This window comes from Falco naumanni, chromosome 1, assembly GCF_017639655.2.
Source record: "Falco naumanni isolate bFalNau1 chromosome 1, bFalNau1.pat, whole genome shotgun sequence".
Lineage (NCBI taxonomy): Eukaryota > Metazoa > Chordata > Aves > Falconiformes > Falconidae > Falco > Falco naumanni.
In genome coordinates this window covers 36,203,586-36,219,542 of record NC_054054.1, presented here as the reverse complement: position 1 = coordinate 36,219,542, position 15,957 = coordinate 36,203,586, and the positions used below count along the sequence as shown (strand labels likewise).

Here is a 15,957-nt window from a genome sequence, read left to right as displayed (position 1 = left end):
TTTTCTGTAAGTGTCAATGGCCAGCTTGCCTTACAACCGAAGTAGTGATATGGAAAACTGCATAAGCAGAAACAAGGAATTTCATTCACCACTTCCCATGGGCAGGCAGGTGCTCAGCCATCTCCAGTAAAGCAGGACTCCATCACATGTAACGGTTACTTGGGAAGACAAACGCCATCACCTTGAATGTCCCCTACTTCCTTCTCCTTCCCCCAGCTTTATACGCTGAGCGTGATGCCACATGGTCTGGAACATCCCTTGGGTCAGCTGGGGCCAGCTGTCCCGGCTGTGTCCCCCCCCAGCTCCTTGTGCCCCCCAGCCTGGTCGCTGCTGGGTGGGTGAGAGGCAGAAGAGGCCTCGGCTCTGTGCCAGCGCTGCTCAGCAGCTACTGAAACATCCCTGTGTTACCAGCACTGGTTCCAGCACAAATCCAAAGCATAGCTCCATGCTCGCTATTATGAAAAAAATTAACTCTATCCCAGCCAAAACCAGTACACCATTGCTGATTTCAAAGAACTTATTTACATTTTAAAAACCACTCATTTTTTGTGCCTACTGCTCTCAGTAGAAAGAGAAGTTTGTCTCTGACTTGCAGATTTTGCAAAGGAGACCTGTGTGTTGCCAGAAAATATCCCGCAGATGAGCAAAATTGGGTGGGAGGAAGCCGTGGGGTTGGGTACAGCCAGCCCTCTACAGCGTGTTGTATTACAGAACTTGGTACTATATGACTTTCATCTTGACAGGTACAAAAGTCTATAGGAATTTCCTTTCAAACATTGCATTAATGAACAAACAGAGTGCTTTATTGTGGCCAGATATTCAGGACAAGAATTAAGAAGCATATCCAGATCCTGATGCTTCTCCAGTGCAAGCAACTGCATGAGATTTTGACATTTGCTAGTGACCCTGCTCCAGACACCATCCCCCAAATCCCCAGCAATAAGGCAACTGCCTGGCTTAGGGGATTGGTAATCGGATACTTCACCTCCAGGTCACCCTAGGTCTCTGGTTCAAGAGCAGCAAGGCTTTGTAATGACTTAAACACCAACAGATATTTATTTAGAGGCATATGGAGAAGGGAACATATGATTTCCATGCAGCAAGCAGTAGACACGTCCACATATAGGCACAAACATTATGACAGTTGCCAGTCTGTTAGAAACATTTGAATGACAGAATACCAGTCTAGCAGAGGTTGATTAACTCCCTAAGTCAGGATTATGTCTTGTTTTAGTGCTGGCTGGGTAGTAAAAGCATCATGGTTTATACAGTATTTTACAACTGAGAGAGGCAAAAATTCATGTTTAACTCTCTCTCCCTCTTCAAAGTCAAAGACTTTGAAAAGTGGTTTTGAATGTTACTGGAGGTAATCCAAAGCCAACTTTAATTTGAATTTTCTGTCTTAGCCGGTACAAATTCAGCAAGAGCAAGAATGTGTTCTGCAGGTCTTTTTAGGCACTTTACTACATAGGAAAAACTTTGAGTGCAAAATTTGGAAATTCAGTGCATCCTTAATGAGGATAAAACTGAAAAAAAACTACTTCCAAGGTCAGTATTACCCTGATACTTCTGAATCAGACTCTATGGCCGGTGTGTGAGAAAAAAGGTAGGTGATGCTCCCTGTTGTGGAGGGACCACGGCAGGCAGGTGTAATAGTAAAACAGAAACGTGATGTCTTCAACCTCCAGTCAGTGGCAGTTCCAGAAGTCAGAGGGGCTGGCTGGCATCAACACCCTGTCCATTGGCCCGTACTGCCTCCCAGTGGGCATCAACTGCTCTTTTGGGGGAAAAGGCGGGTTTTTAAAATGCCCGGTACAGAAACCAGTCCTCAGACAATTCATGGGGGAATTCATTGATGGTGAGATTCGTGGTATCTAAAACCAAAACCCAACAAAAGTCTTGGTCACCTTCCAGTGTGCGGTTCTCTGTGTTAATCACGGCTGCATGGTTCACCCACGGGTTTCTGCAGAATGTAAGCCTCCATTTAAATTAAAAAAAAAAAAAAAAAGCTTTGGCGGGCAGCCTTACAAATGTGAAGGCACTTAGTATCAACTGGCACACAGAGGGCTCTGTCCCTGTCACTCTCAGCTTTGACAAGCAGCAGCAGAGCAGTATCACATCACATGGCTGTGACCAGTTTTACAGCATCCCTCCGTGCAGTGCTAACAGTAACTTACTTTTTTTCTTTTCACTCTTCCTGAGTGTGCTCAGAGCACCAGCACAGGATAGTAAGAAGGGATCCCAAAACTGCAGAATAAAACAACAGGAGGAAAAAGCATCTTTTGCTGCGGTAAGGTCTCCAGGAAGCTGTGAAAGAAGAGCTGGGGGGAATATTTTCATACCTCTTTGACAACCTACAGAGCTTCACTTTGTAGCCCCAACCTGCTTTTTCCTACCGGGCTCAGCGAGCCAAGGATCTGTTCAGAGCTGGACAACTCAACTCTATGCCTTTCCCACAAAAAAAACCAAGACCTCCCAGCCCTGTGCTGTTACTGACCTGGGAACAGTCACAGCAACCTTCATGTTGGGACATTTGTGTGGTTACTGCAACCACCAACAGTGAGGGGGCTTTGGGGAAAACACCTCTGGGGACCTGTGGAAGTCACAGGGCTGTGCAAGCTCTTGCAAGGGTTAGAGCTGTTGCCCGTGCTTGAAACATTGCATTTGTCTATGTCTTGTACCGTGATCTTATGGAATGGGGAGGAAAAAAAAATCACACAGTGGTGTATCACAAGTTGTGTGAATAAACAAAGACTTCTGTGTCTAGGTGTGTCCAGCTACAAAGGTCACTTAGGTGTGGGATGTTTATTTTTTTCCTCCAAAGCGATCCTGTTCAGGTTGCAATATCCTGTTTTATTTCTACAGTGCTTATCATTGAAAGTTAATGTTCAGGATCCTTGGATCTGATATCCTCCCAGCACACACAAGAAATAGAACTGAAAAACATCAAAGCAAGCAGATAGTACTGAACACAGAGAAAAGGCAGAAGTGCTGCATTGGAAGTGCTCTTCTTGCATCACGCTGCTTTGTGGAGAGCTCACATCATCAGGTTTGCATGTGTGCATGCACGTGTGAGACTCCTTCAAAGGAGGAAATAGGATGCCTAACTTTTAGTGCAGAAAATTAGTAACAAAATACACGCTAGCTAAGGGCCGATAACATCGCTGTAATCTCGTACTTAATCTGCTATCCTCAAGAAAAATCTGTTGGCTTTTCCGTGCTAACTGCCCAGGCCGCACACGCTAACTAATGGCCCGGGGCTGCCCTGCTCCTGCAGCCGTGACTGAGGTTACGCGTGTGCACCTTCATTTCTGCGCGTCGGTGCCCCCGGCGGAGCTGCCCCCCCCACCCCCGGCTGAGAAACGCCGCAGCCCCGCCGGGCGCTCTCCCCTCTCCCTGGCGGGCCGCGGTCGGGCTGCAGCAGGTGCAGCGGGAGCACGCGCGCGGCGGGGCGGGGGCGGCGGCGGCGGCGGCCGGGGCCGAGCGGCCGCCCGGTGCGAGGCGCCCCCGCCCCGGTGCGGGGCGGCCACGTGGAACCGCGGCTCCCGCGGCAGCGACTTCCTGCTCCGCATCGCCCGGCCGCTGCGCGCAGCGGGGAGGCAGGCGCGGCAGCCCGCAGCGGGGGCGCCGACCGGGCGGGGGGGACAGGGGGTAAAGGGGGGAGGAAGAAAAAAAGAAAAAAAAAAAAGAAACTTTGTACGTGCAGCGGCGGCGGGAGGAACGCGTCCGCAGGCGGGCGGCGGCTGGGGGAGGAGGGGGAGAGGCGGCGGCGGGGCCGTGCCGTGCCGTGCCGTGCCGTGCCGGGCGGGGGGCGGAAGCCCGCCGGTGCGCGGGGCCGGGCGCTGCGTGCGCGGCGGCAGGAGGGAAAGGGCGGGCGGGAGGGAGGATGCGGCTGAAGCTGGGCTTCCTGCTGCGCGCCGTGCTGCTGGCGGGCAGCTTCTTGGGGCTGCTGCTGCTCTGGTCCTCGCTGTCGCCCCGCACCGAGGAGCCGGCTCCCCCGGGACGGACGCGGGTGAGTGTGCGGCCGCGCCGGGCGGCAGGGCGGCCGGGACGGAGCGGGTGGTGGAGCCGCTGCCCGGGATGTGACCGGCGGCGGCTGTGGGCGGGCGGGGGGCGGCTGCCCGGGCTGCGGCCTGCGGCGCCTGCAGGCCCGAGAGGGGAGAGCGGAGCGGCGGGGCCGGCCCCAACCGGCCCCCGGATCCGGCGTCCCTGCCCGGGCGGCGCCGCGTCTTGGCCCGCCGCCGCGGCGGGACGGGCCGCGCCGAGGCCCGGGGGCGCCGCGCTCCGATGGGCCCCGGCGGCCGGGCCCGGCGGGTGTACGGTCCGCGCCGCCCCGCCCGGCGCGGGGCCGCCGCAGCCCCCCCAGCCCGCCGGGGGCCGCCGCTGGCGGGGCGGGACGGGCAGTGCCCCGACGGGGCCCTTCCCCGAGACCTGCCCGCCGGCGATGCCCCGGGCACCCGAAAGGCGTGGGTCCGTGGGTGCCTCCTCCAGGGGCTTTGCCATCCCTGGAGCAGCGGCGCCGGTGCAGACTGCCGGAGCGTCCCGCAGAGGTGTCCCCCGGGGGTTCGACACAGGGCGCAGGTGCTCCCGCACGCACCCCGCCGCGGGTCAGCTTCCCCGGCCGTCAGCGACCCCAGGGCAGGCCCCGCCGAGGACAGGCGGCCGGCTGGGGGCCGGGGAACAGCGCAGGAGAGCCAGGAGGCCTTGGGCTGGTGGCGCTGGCAGTGCGCGTCCCGCACCCCGAAATGGCGGGGCGGCCCGTGGGGCGGGCAGCGCCTCAGCGGAGGGGCAGGGACCCCGGCAGGGCTGCGGGAGCCGCGCGGGGAGCCCTGGCCTGGCCTTGTGTCAGGCGGGAACAAGCCGTGCCCTCAGCGCCAGGGTCTGGGAAGGCGTCAAGGTGCTTTTTCCATTTTCGCCACAGGTTTTAGAGCTGTCAAACATAGCTGGACTTAAGGAGATCTGCTTGAAGTAAGATTAGTCAAGATTATTTTAATCTTGGTGAAGTCATAAAATTTTGCAGTGATTATCTTACAAAGTGATCTGTTGTGATATGTTCGCTAATGATCTTGGGCCTCACTTGCTAGTGGGCCGCTTTGAGTAATTGCGGAAGGCAAGCGAGCTGACAGGTTTCGTGCTTTTGAAACCTGGCAATGACTTTGGACTCCTTCAGCAGATGCTCTGTCTTCTGAAGCTGTTACAGTTTTCTGTGTCTTGGCAGTTACTGCTGAGATAATAGGCCACAGCGGTTCTCTTGGAGATACACAGTTTATTAAGTGGTAAAGTTTCTGTAATCTGTTCTTCGGGATACAGCATAGGCTTTTCTGTGTACAGAAAAATCTTCAGGAATTTTATTTGCGTGCCTCCCAAGAAAATGTCAGGCAGTAAACATTTTACGTCAAAACCAGTTGAATTACTTTTCCTGTTTAGAGAAGGGTAACAGACCTGTAAAGTGAAATCTTCTTTAAAAAAAAATATATATATATATGGTTATGGTTGCAATGCTGCGTAGGGCAGTGACCATCTTCAGATGACTATTCTGGGGTGACAACTGAAATACTGCAGTCCTACAGTGTGCGTGCTGTATCAGCCTATTCAGATGCTGTAATGAATCACGCTGTCTTCTCTGACAAGCCTGAAGGCTTTTTCTCAGAGGCTTTTGAGCTGAACCTTTGTATCCACCTCCATTCGCACGTGAGGCCTGATTCGGAAATCTGTTCTAGCTGGTGCACGTGGCAATATTGGAGTGGGAAGAGTCCTTACAGTCTAGCCCTTGATAAAACAGCATTCTGTCTTGATCACCCCTGCCTTGACTGGAGGAAATACTCATGACAGCCACCTCAGGAAATAATTCAGTCTTTGTTGGGAACAAATATAATGGTATTAAGTAAACACTGTCAAAGATGACATCTAAACAGAATATCTGGTTCATTAGCGAGGTCAGCTGTTTACTTGTCATTGTGATATATATGAGAGAGGGTAACACGTGCTTCTTCATTTTCTGGGAAACAGTATTGTTGTTACTAAATTTGTGTTTTGGTTTGGACTGCTTTCCTCCTCAGAAGCTGCTCAGGTGAAGAATGCTAGTAAAACAGTAGTGAGCGAGCTCACTCCTAGCAGTGCTCCATCGTATTTCTGGGGGGTTGGCAGAGCCCAGGAGTATGTCCTGAGGTTAGGGTCTGTGCATCCTGCATCCTGCTAGGTGAGGCGACACTGACCCCATGAGGTGGGCTTGTACCTCAGGGTCTGCTTCCCGCAACACCTGGAGACAGACTGCGTTGGTGCAGTTTCAGCATGTTGGAACTAGGAGTTTAATCATAACTGCTGCTCTGGGTGTGCGCACTTTGTTCAGTCATACAAATGTATGTGTTTGCTCTGTTGTTAGCTGCCGGAAAGTTTGTTAAGCTAAAGATAACAGAATAATTATTCTTCTTCCCGTACAACGCCCTCCTCCTTTTGCTCATGCTGAAAACTCTAGCCAACAAATGTAAAATTCCTGATCAGACAGTACCAGCTTAAAATAGAATTAAACTTTTTATAGCTAACCTCAGGCAGTAACCTTTCCCTCTCTGTGCTGTAACCCTGGGCGCTTCTTAATAACACCGACACATTAAAGAAGCAAAGATGAAAAGTTCTGCTTTGTTGTTCTCTTTATGTTTATAACCTTGAATATTTTCCTGCTTACAGCAGCAAAGGATACTGAAGATCTTGTAGTAATGTTATAACTATGCACCTTAAAATGAAAAAAAAAGTATATTCTCCCTTCAAATATTGTGTTATGGTTTTTTTACTCATTTTAAAAGATTTCAGAGATCTTTTGGAGAGGCAAGGTGATTAAGCTATGGAGAGTTTTCAAAGAAAAAGTGAAAGTGGAGAAGTAGCTTGTTTAGGAAGGAAATGAGAGAACACAGAGGTAGTAACAGAAACACAGACAGTTGGGAGACAAGACCTTTGTTTCTGGTAGAATTCTGACTACCACAGGGAGTGTATGTTCACTGAAAGCATATCAGCCGATCTCCAGGCAACCCAACAGTGAAACTTTGTTTCTGCAAGACATCATTTAAGGAAAAAGTGCTTGGAGTAATCAGAGAAAGAGGTTAAGTATTTCTTTCTTTGCATTATCGGAAATATCCAAACAGAATAAAATATCCTTATCCTAAAGAGCTTTTAGTTTTCAATGTAAACCAAATTAAAATAATGAAAATATATTAAGGTCTGTCCTCAGAGTCTTTAAAAGCGTGTCTGCCCTTTGTGTATGTAAGGACATCTACTATCTGATAGTAAGGATTACAAGAGTACCAAAGATTTAGGCAGGGATGTGCTTGTTTATGACTGTGAGAAAAGATCAGGTAGAATCACTGATTCCATTATTATTTGCATGTTGTGGGTTCTTTTGGATGTTTTCCGATACCTTCTGCTCTTCTGGGTCAAGGGATCCTGGTTTTGGGGCTATCAGGAAACGATTGAGGCTATTCATTGTACGAAGATTGCTGTAGGCATCCCAGTTGTTGGGGATATAGTACTTGTTGGTCTCCAGTGAGATGTGGCTAATCGGCCACAGAGGTACAGCCTTAAAAGCTGGTGTCATCAAGAAGTGGGTAATACTGCAGGCAGAACCAATGGACTGAAACGGTAAAGAAAGATTCATTACTGAAAAGCTGAAAACAGTGTATTGGGGGAGTAAATGTTATATAGGTCAACTTTAACTCTCCAAATCTGACCAACTACAAAGTGTTAAAGTGACCAAATTAGTATTCAGAAGCATGAAAAGTTATGTAAAATTGAGATTGGTGGGTTTGGGTTGTGTGTTTTGGGGTTTTTTTTTTGAAAGATCAGTTTAGCCTACCTGAAACAAAGCTTGAAGTACAATTTTGCAGGCTCATAGTCTGTGTGGTAGTAGTATGATCAGTGGTTTCATACTTCCTCTAATCTTCACTGGAGTACTCCAAGAAGCTGGTAGAAATGACCCTATTCATTTTTCCTTGTGAAGAACAGTAAGAAGGTGTCCGCTGTGTTACTAATCCCCTTCTGGAGCCTAGGAAAGTAGTAAAAGATTTGCTGGCCACGTGTGGCTGACCTTGCACAAGTCAGAAATGTGGTGAGATTGCAAAACCCACAAAATTCCCTGTTCTGCCCTTTTCTCGTGTGCAGTGAGAACTTCCCAAAATCTCGGCATGGGCAGCCTGGCCTCGTATCTGGGAATCTGCTGCTTCAGATTTGAAGCATTACAATACTTGTGGGATTTCCCAACTTGAGCTAGCCCATCGCCACTGCACCTGAGCCACCAGTGGGCTGCCATCAACTTGCCTTGCTGTGTGTTAAAGGCATTTAATTTTCTGTGTCTGTAAGTGACATGTTCTTAAGGGGCTTTTGGGAGTATTTGTTTATCAACAGTTCCCAGACTTTCCAGACTGGCTTTTTTGTGTAAGTAACTGGGCAGCTGTCCCCTTCCTCCTGCCACCCCTGAAAGCATGCACATCTCCTACTCCAGGTGTGCTCTCAGTGCTCTATAACTTAGCAGGAGCTTTTGAGGTCACAGTCTCCCACCCTTAGACATGTATACCCTCATCTCCCTGCCAGGACATTAGCTGTCCTTATTGCCAGACATCACAGCAGCTGTGCCATAGCCAGGGAAGAGCGGTTGCCCGTGGATCAGGAAGCAGGGCTCTGCCGAGGGTCCTGGTGCACGTGGTGATCTGGCATGTCCCTCTGGTTCAGGAACCTGGATGATGGGCCTGTAGCTAGGGCTGTGGGCCCTCACCAGCCACCAAGTTTAAACAGTATGATTCCCATGCAGCCACTAGAAGGTAGAGGATTTATGAAGTGGAGGTGGAGGAGCTGGAAAACAAGAAAAGCTGAATGGACATTTTCTGAGCTTTCTGGTGACACGCCCCCTTCTCTCCCACTTTAAGGACCGCTAATATCCTGTATGTCTTGGCTGGGTTGTCACTGGGAACTTAATGAAAAGTTGCAGACTGAAGTTGAAATGTTATTGTGGTTTAAATTAGATTCTTGGCAGTGGAAGTCCCAGCGGAAATTCTCCACTTTCCCTTAAGGAGTAACGGCACATGTGCTTAGAGAAACTGAGATGCAGGAATTTTAAGTTTATATCATTACTGGAGGAAAGGGCAGGAATCAGAGTAAAATAATAAATCTGATGTCACAGGGAGAGTGGTGTTCAGTAGTGAAGGGATTCAGGTTCGAGTTTGGTAAAAACGTGATGCATTGTGGCACACAGGTGATCTAGTTGCAAAACAGTATCTCTCTCTCCAATTGCTGTGTATAGTTATCTATACATTGATCACTGTTGGTTTTTTTTACTGGTTTGCCTTTGTGTAATTGGGTGAGACCTAACACAAGGAGCACCACATCAGGCCTGCCACTCCAGCATTATCTGAAAACTCAACACCATCATTCATCATCTGGGTGTGACAAGGTCCCTGCAGGTGCAGGGCTAGGCATTGGCACACCGCCTTCTACAATCAAAGCCTTAATCAGTCACTACTTCTGGTGTGACACTCGGCAGAAATGAACACCTTGGCAGATTTTTTGTGTTCAACAAGTTCAGTTTGAGATTTGTGCGCAGGGAGGCAGTGAGCTTGCCATAGCCAAAGTATCACTGTTGTAGGAAGTAAACATCACTTTCTTTTTCCCCTCTGTCTATTACAGTAATCTTTAGTGTTGCTGGTGACAGTAATAGGCAAAATGTTTTGAGATATTAAATGCTAATTTTTTTTTTAATTTGTGCTTTCATCTAAATTGGCTTTGAAAAAGCTTGTAAAAATCTGTCACCCTTGGGAGAGTGTAAAAACCCCAATCACTATCATATTAAAAGTGAAATCTTTCTACAAATGTTTCCAGTTATGTTGCAGAATCAATGACCACAAAGCAAATAAAGTGAAGAAATGCGGGGGGAAAAGCCTTCATAATTCCTACAGTTCATGTATACATACATAGATTATATTAAAACTTTCTTGAACTCTTTTATCTATAAGATCCCATGTAATAAGTTGGAGAAAGAACTCATTATTATCTCCAGACTATTATTTATTTAAATGTCTACTCCTCTAGAGTAGTTTTGCACCATTTTATGTGTGTGACAAGTTTCCTTTTATTGTGTTCTAGCACACCCCCCCCACCCCCCCATTACCATTCATGAGTAATGTAAAAGAACTGAACAGTAAAAAAAAAAAAAAATCAAAGATCTTAAGGCCAGCATTTGCTTTTCAAGAATCCCACTGTAGGAGAAGAGGATCTAGAGCATCCAGGGCACCTTTGGCAGGATCCTTAGCATAGGATGAAAGGTGGCTGTGCACTCTTAGGTAAGATTGTGCAACAAAAAACTTAGTAATTGTGTCTGATTTGGGGATCACACAGGTAAAACTATTCCTGTCTTTAAGTACCTGACAGAGAAACTCTGGAGTAAGACCACAGAAGTCAGGAATCATCAACACAATGGGTTACGTAGGTTGTCATTTGTTTTTAAAAAAATGAATAAGTAGATAACAGAAGTGGTAACTTGTGCTCCTTAGTGACCAAGTAATGGGGCATTAAAAATAGCATGTAATAAAGTCCTTTTTAAAATAAAAATCTAGGTGATAGTTAAGTCTTTATTTTAAAGATGATGAATTAGGATATGATAGCCAAGCTGAAGTAGTAGAAATTCTGGAGCTAGTAAATTTAGGTACTGGAAAAGGCCCAGTGGGTCATCAGAATGCCAGCTTTGAGAGAAGGCCTGTCATATCTAGGAGTGTATACATGGGGTTTTCATCACATGGCCAAATAGCGTGTTCCTTCCTTCACCCGAGCTCAGCAGAGTTAAAATTGCTTGTATTGAGCTGATGCTCCCTAATGAAAAATGACAGTACCTTTGTCCTATTTTTTTCAGATATTAAATCAGCATTATGGGAGACAGCCAAGTGGAAATAAGGCAGGATAAGCTGTTACATTAATAGGTTTGACTTCTACCTTGGGGGGGCGGGGGGGGGGGGGATGCTTTTTACAGAAAGTAGGCCATATAATCTGAGAGAAGGATTCCAAGTCTGGTAACAGTTACATTTAATTACTAAATCTGTTCTGTAAGTATGGAAAACAAACGTCTACTGCGAACGATTAGTTTAAAAATAGCAACACGCTGCTTAAAAGGCTGCCTCCTCCATCAGTTTGCTTTCATCTTTTTGTGAATTAAAGGGAATTTATTCGCTTGATTGTGCCTTTAGCAGTCCACCTCTGCCCCACAGTGCTCTAGATTTAGACACTGTTTTGGTGAGTGAGGTGTGTCCTGTCCCATCCTGCACCCCCTGTCGCCCCCCCAAGTAGTAGCAGTGCCAAGGTAATGTGTTCAGTAAGGAAAGTGTTGCCAGAATGGCCCAACAAAGGGGACCAGTAAGCAGCCAGCAGCATGCACGTCTTTGCAATCTCTGATACTGTAGGCATGGATTTGGGGGTATTCTGGCCTTTCACAAAATACAAATTTGAAGAGGGGAAAATTTTAAACTTGGTAGATTTCTGTAAACTTAAACCAAAGGTTAAGTTTGTGCTTTATAGCAGATTTCAGGACTGGGATTTATCAGTTTAATTGTAGCCTCTTTCTTGAAGGGGCTTGCTGGGAAGGTATGTGGTTTTGTGGAAGAGGGGTGTTTTGTTGTTAACAATCATAAAAAGATATAGAGGAGAAGGCTAATACTTGATTTCTACCTTTGTTTTTCAAATAAACATCCTTATTGTGTTCTCCCTGCTTCGGACCGAGCAGTTTTGAAACATTTGCTTACTCATTGGAATATTATTTGAACTGGTAGGTCTGAAATTTGAAAAAACAAGTTTTTTCTTAGTGCAAACTGTTTTTGAAATAGGTTGCTGCTTTCCTAGTGATGCATTTTATAGCACAGAATTCCTATTTTCTCAAAACCCATTAACTTCCCATTTGGGAATAAAAATGCTACTCTTACCAGGCTACATACATACATTATGACTAAAACAAAAAATGGCTACTTTTAGTAATGAAGGGATGATGCTTAAAAAAGGATTGTTTTAAGCAGGAATTAAGTGTGCTTCTCCATGCATAAGCATGCTTTCTTGCAGCTCACAGATATTTATTTTTTTTCTCCCCTCTCTGTTACAGTAAACTAATTGTTTGCTGCTCTGTGGTGGTCTGTATTTCTTTTATGTTTCTGTCTTACCATGTCCTCTTGAATCCTTCATTCTAATTGCCGGCTCCAGTAACATTTTTTTAGTATTGCTCTGGCTTTCTGAAGCTACAACTTACTTTCCTTTGATTTCCTTGTGGAGTGTTCAGTTGCAAATAGCAGCAGTCGGCACTGATGTGTGGTAAACCCCTGAGCAGCAGGAGAGAGCTGCAGGAAGGTATAATGTAAAAAGAGTATACTGGTTTACATGCTGTTTACATTTGGAAAACTTTCTTTACAGTTGAAAGTCTCAAAATATAACTGTTAATGAAATTAAAGCATAAGCAGATGGTGCTCAGCCCACAAAGTTTCTTACTTATTTTGTTGTCTTAAAAAATTGGCAATGAAAATGGCTCAGCAGGAACTGTTCTGACTTTGAATACAGTTGATTATTTTTTTTAATAAGGCAGAAAGTATTATGTTAAATAGTGTGCTTTAGAAAAAAAATATTTTTAATGAAATTTAATATAGTGGTTTTATTCATATTTGAACATTTTTGTCACAACTTGGGGATTAAAATTTCCTTTGGTTTTAACCTGTAGTAAAAGATTTCCTTTTTAAGTAGGACTATAAAAGGAATAGCATTTCAGTAGGGCTGAAGCCTAGCAGCACCCCATTTTATTTCTCAATTCCTATCTTTATGGATTTGAGATATTTAAGCAATGTCTTTATTTTGAGCTAGTAGAATTCTAGATATGTCAAAGAAAAAGGTATTTATTTTTTTAAACTGGCTGTAGAAAATGCCTCATCTGTAATAACATCTTGATCCAAAACCAAAAAAAGTAACCAAGCTACCTCTTAAAAGCATCTGGGATGGTAATGTCATGAGTTTTCTATCCTTCCTATTGAGGAAGGAAGACCAAGAAAGACAATATTGACGTAATGTGTTCTTCAGAGAAAATAAATTGTTCTCTACATGCTCTAGTCTTGAAATAAGATTTGCTACACTTTCACTTAAATGAGGCCTTGAAGTCAGCTCTTCAAGGCTCATAATATATGTCTTTTATAAGCCATGCATGTGTCAATGATGCATTTATCATGCACCTTAGACTGCTTCACCTGCTCTGGCTTGGGTAATCCATCTCCCACAGTGATTCTAACACACCAAAGCCTCTGATAAGCTTTAAACAGCAACTATGAAATATCTTGGGTTTTTCTCACCTCTTCTGCGTTTTACACCCTTATTTCCCTTCCCTCTATGAAGTATGTTCCTCCTGCACAGAACCGAGACCTTCACTAGTGATTAGCTTAAAAATGGTATCTGTAATCTGCAGAGGTGGAAAAGGGTGGGAGGTGGAGGGGTTTTGTTATTTACTTCTTTTGATGGAATATGAGCTTTTAGTGATTATGTCTAAGTGTACCACCTGCCTCTGATCAGAGAGTTCTTAGCCAGCAGCTCTCAAGTCCAGAAGGATGGTGTGTGGGTTTCCTGTGCCTCAGCTCCTGCTGGTGAGGGAGAAGAATCTCCTGTTGCCTCTTGTGTCACTTTTTGAAGATTCTCAGCTCCAAATGCTAATATTTCACTCAATATAAGATACTTATATGGCATGAGACTCACTTTGTAAAGTGGTCTTGAGTACTCTCTGTGGAGGTATTCCAGCCCTGGATAGGTGAAGTAAGACTGCAGATTAGTTTCTGGGATACATTTGTGCGATCTCGGCATCTAAGTCCTTGTGTCTTCTATCCCTCTCTGTTTTCCAATACCAATCTAAAATATTGGCCTTGAACACTTGCTTATTTTTATGTGAATAGTACAAGAAGTGTTGACTTGACAGGGAGGCTGTGGAGCTCTTTGGGCAGGTCCAGGTGTGAGCTTCTCCTTCAGGGTCGCCAGCAGAAAAAGCATCCTCAAGGGGAGCAGCTGTCCATGGCACTGGAATCCAGACTGGGGCAAACAGTTACTCTGGTCCAGCTTTGGCAATGTATGTGTTCATACACAGGGCAGTGAGTAGGTGTCCTAAGCGTCCATACCGTTCCCATTATTTCATGTAGAGAAACGGAGGTGGGGGAATCTCTCTAAGACAGGGTCCCCATATTAGAAAGCAGACTTACCTTTTCTATGAATAGTCAAGTCAGTCACTTCTGGGGGAGTTAACAAGTTTTGCTCCTGTTATTATCTTCTACTAAGCCTGGTGATGACAGGGGAGTTGTCAAGCTGTTGTGATAAAAGGGAGCAGACTGCCAGGATAGTTCATGTAGCCTTTAATCTTTGTGTATGCCTGAGGGGCCCTGGGAAAAGAGGATGGCAGGGAGCAGGCTGGATTAATTTTTCTGGATGAAATGGATATGTCCTGGGGGGTGGCCTACTTTAAAAATAATTAAAATTCTTTGAAATCTGCTGTCCTTGAGCACGCTTCATCTGTCCTACGTCCCCTTTCTCCGATTCACATATAGATCTTGTGGTTGAGAGAGGCCTTGTGCCTCTTTGGGAGGTGTTTGTTTTGGCGATATTTCCCAGGGGCGCGTAATTTCTAAACCCAAGCTGACTTGCATGCCTGTGTGTGGCGAAATGCACACAGGGACTGCCGGTAATCAGAGGTACCTAGTTATGTTTTTGCTGTTAAGCTGAGAACAGAGAGGCTGCTGGGCTTACAGTAAGGCGTGCAAGACACTGATTTTCAGATCAGATCTTAACATAGGTTTATATTTACTCAAAACAGTAAGGTATATTTTTTAATAAAACTAACTTTTTCTAAACAGTCCTTATGTTTGCATGGAGTGATGAAGGTATGATTGGATCCTTACAAGGAAGCTTGATGGTGATTATTGATTGACTGCAGCCAGCCCAAGTCCATGTTACTGTAATGAGGTTCATTGATCTTTGTTTTTCCAGGTTCTTATTCTATGTCTCACCCTCAGCTGAAGTATGAATACTTACATTTGTTTCTTTTTTTTTCCCCGGTCAGTTTTTTTTTCCTTGTTTGTTCTTTGTGGGAATTTGGGGAGTTCATCAGGCTTATTCTCACAACCCACTGTTCAATAGCTTAAGAGTTTTCTTGCACTGCAGTAAGATACTAAGTGATACAGATATCTGGAAGTAAGGAAGAACAATAAATGATCAGACTACTTGTCTTGACTTTATCCTTTGTAATAGCTTGGGCAATCTATCTTCTAACAAGTTTGTCACAGGCTATAAAATGCTAAGACCTGTTTCATTTTAAACTCTACAATTCATGTCTACAATTAAAGAAGTCTTCGCAGCCTTAAATGCTAAGCACCAATTTTTTTACTGACTTAAAGCCTGTTAGCGTTGCTGCAGAGGAGAGGCAGCTTGAACAGGTTGAGCTGGTTTTATCTTGCACGGTATTTGCAAGAATTTAGTATGTACTGATATCTTGTCAAAATACAGTCTACTGTCTAATCCCAGCAATCCTAATTTTCAGGAATGGTTCACAGCTGTTAATTTCTAAGAAACAAGCAGAACTTATATCTGTTAATTTGGTTTATCTAACAACCATAATGTACTACTTAATGTTGCCAACGTCATAATGTTGCAAGCAGAATTTGTTATACTTTTTAGGTTGATGCTTTAAAAATACATTTTAATAGCTTAACTGAATAATCTTGACTCTGATGCCTTAAAATGTACATCAGTGAGAATGTTTTCACATATGAGAAATAATTGTATTTTATCATCTTTTTTCATTCTCAAACTTGAGATTTTCTAAGTCTGGAGCTATGTATTTTTTACATATTTACTAAAATGCATGGGAATTTATATTTAAGATCAGTTTTACTGATAAGGAAGTTAAGATTTCAGATACAGTATCAGTGT

General features: G+C 45.2%; 1 protein-coding gene across 2 annotated transcripts in view; it reads left to right on the top strand.

Moving 5' to 3' along the window:
- Positions 1–3,821: 3,821 nt before the first annotated feature.
- GALNT7 (polypeptide N-acetylgalactosaminyltransferase 7) overlaps positions 3,822–15,957 on the top strand; it is a 75,444-nt gene continuing 63,308 nt past the window's right edge. Inside the window, exon 1 of one of the 2 annotated variants that reach the window (XM_040589006.1) lies at positions 3,822–4,012. In XM_040589006.1, the coding sequence (XP_040444940.1) occupies positions 3,887–4,012 (126 nt within the window). In that variant the 5' untranslated portion in view covers positions 3,822–3,886. The remainder of the gene's footprint in view (positions 4,013–15,957) is intronic. The other variant, XM_040588996.1, reaches the window with a different exon arrangement.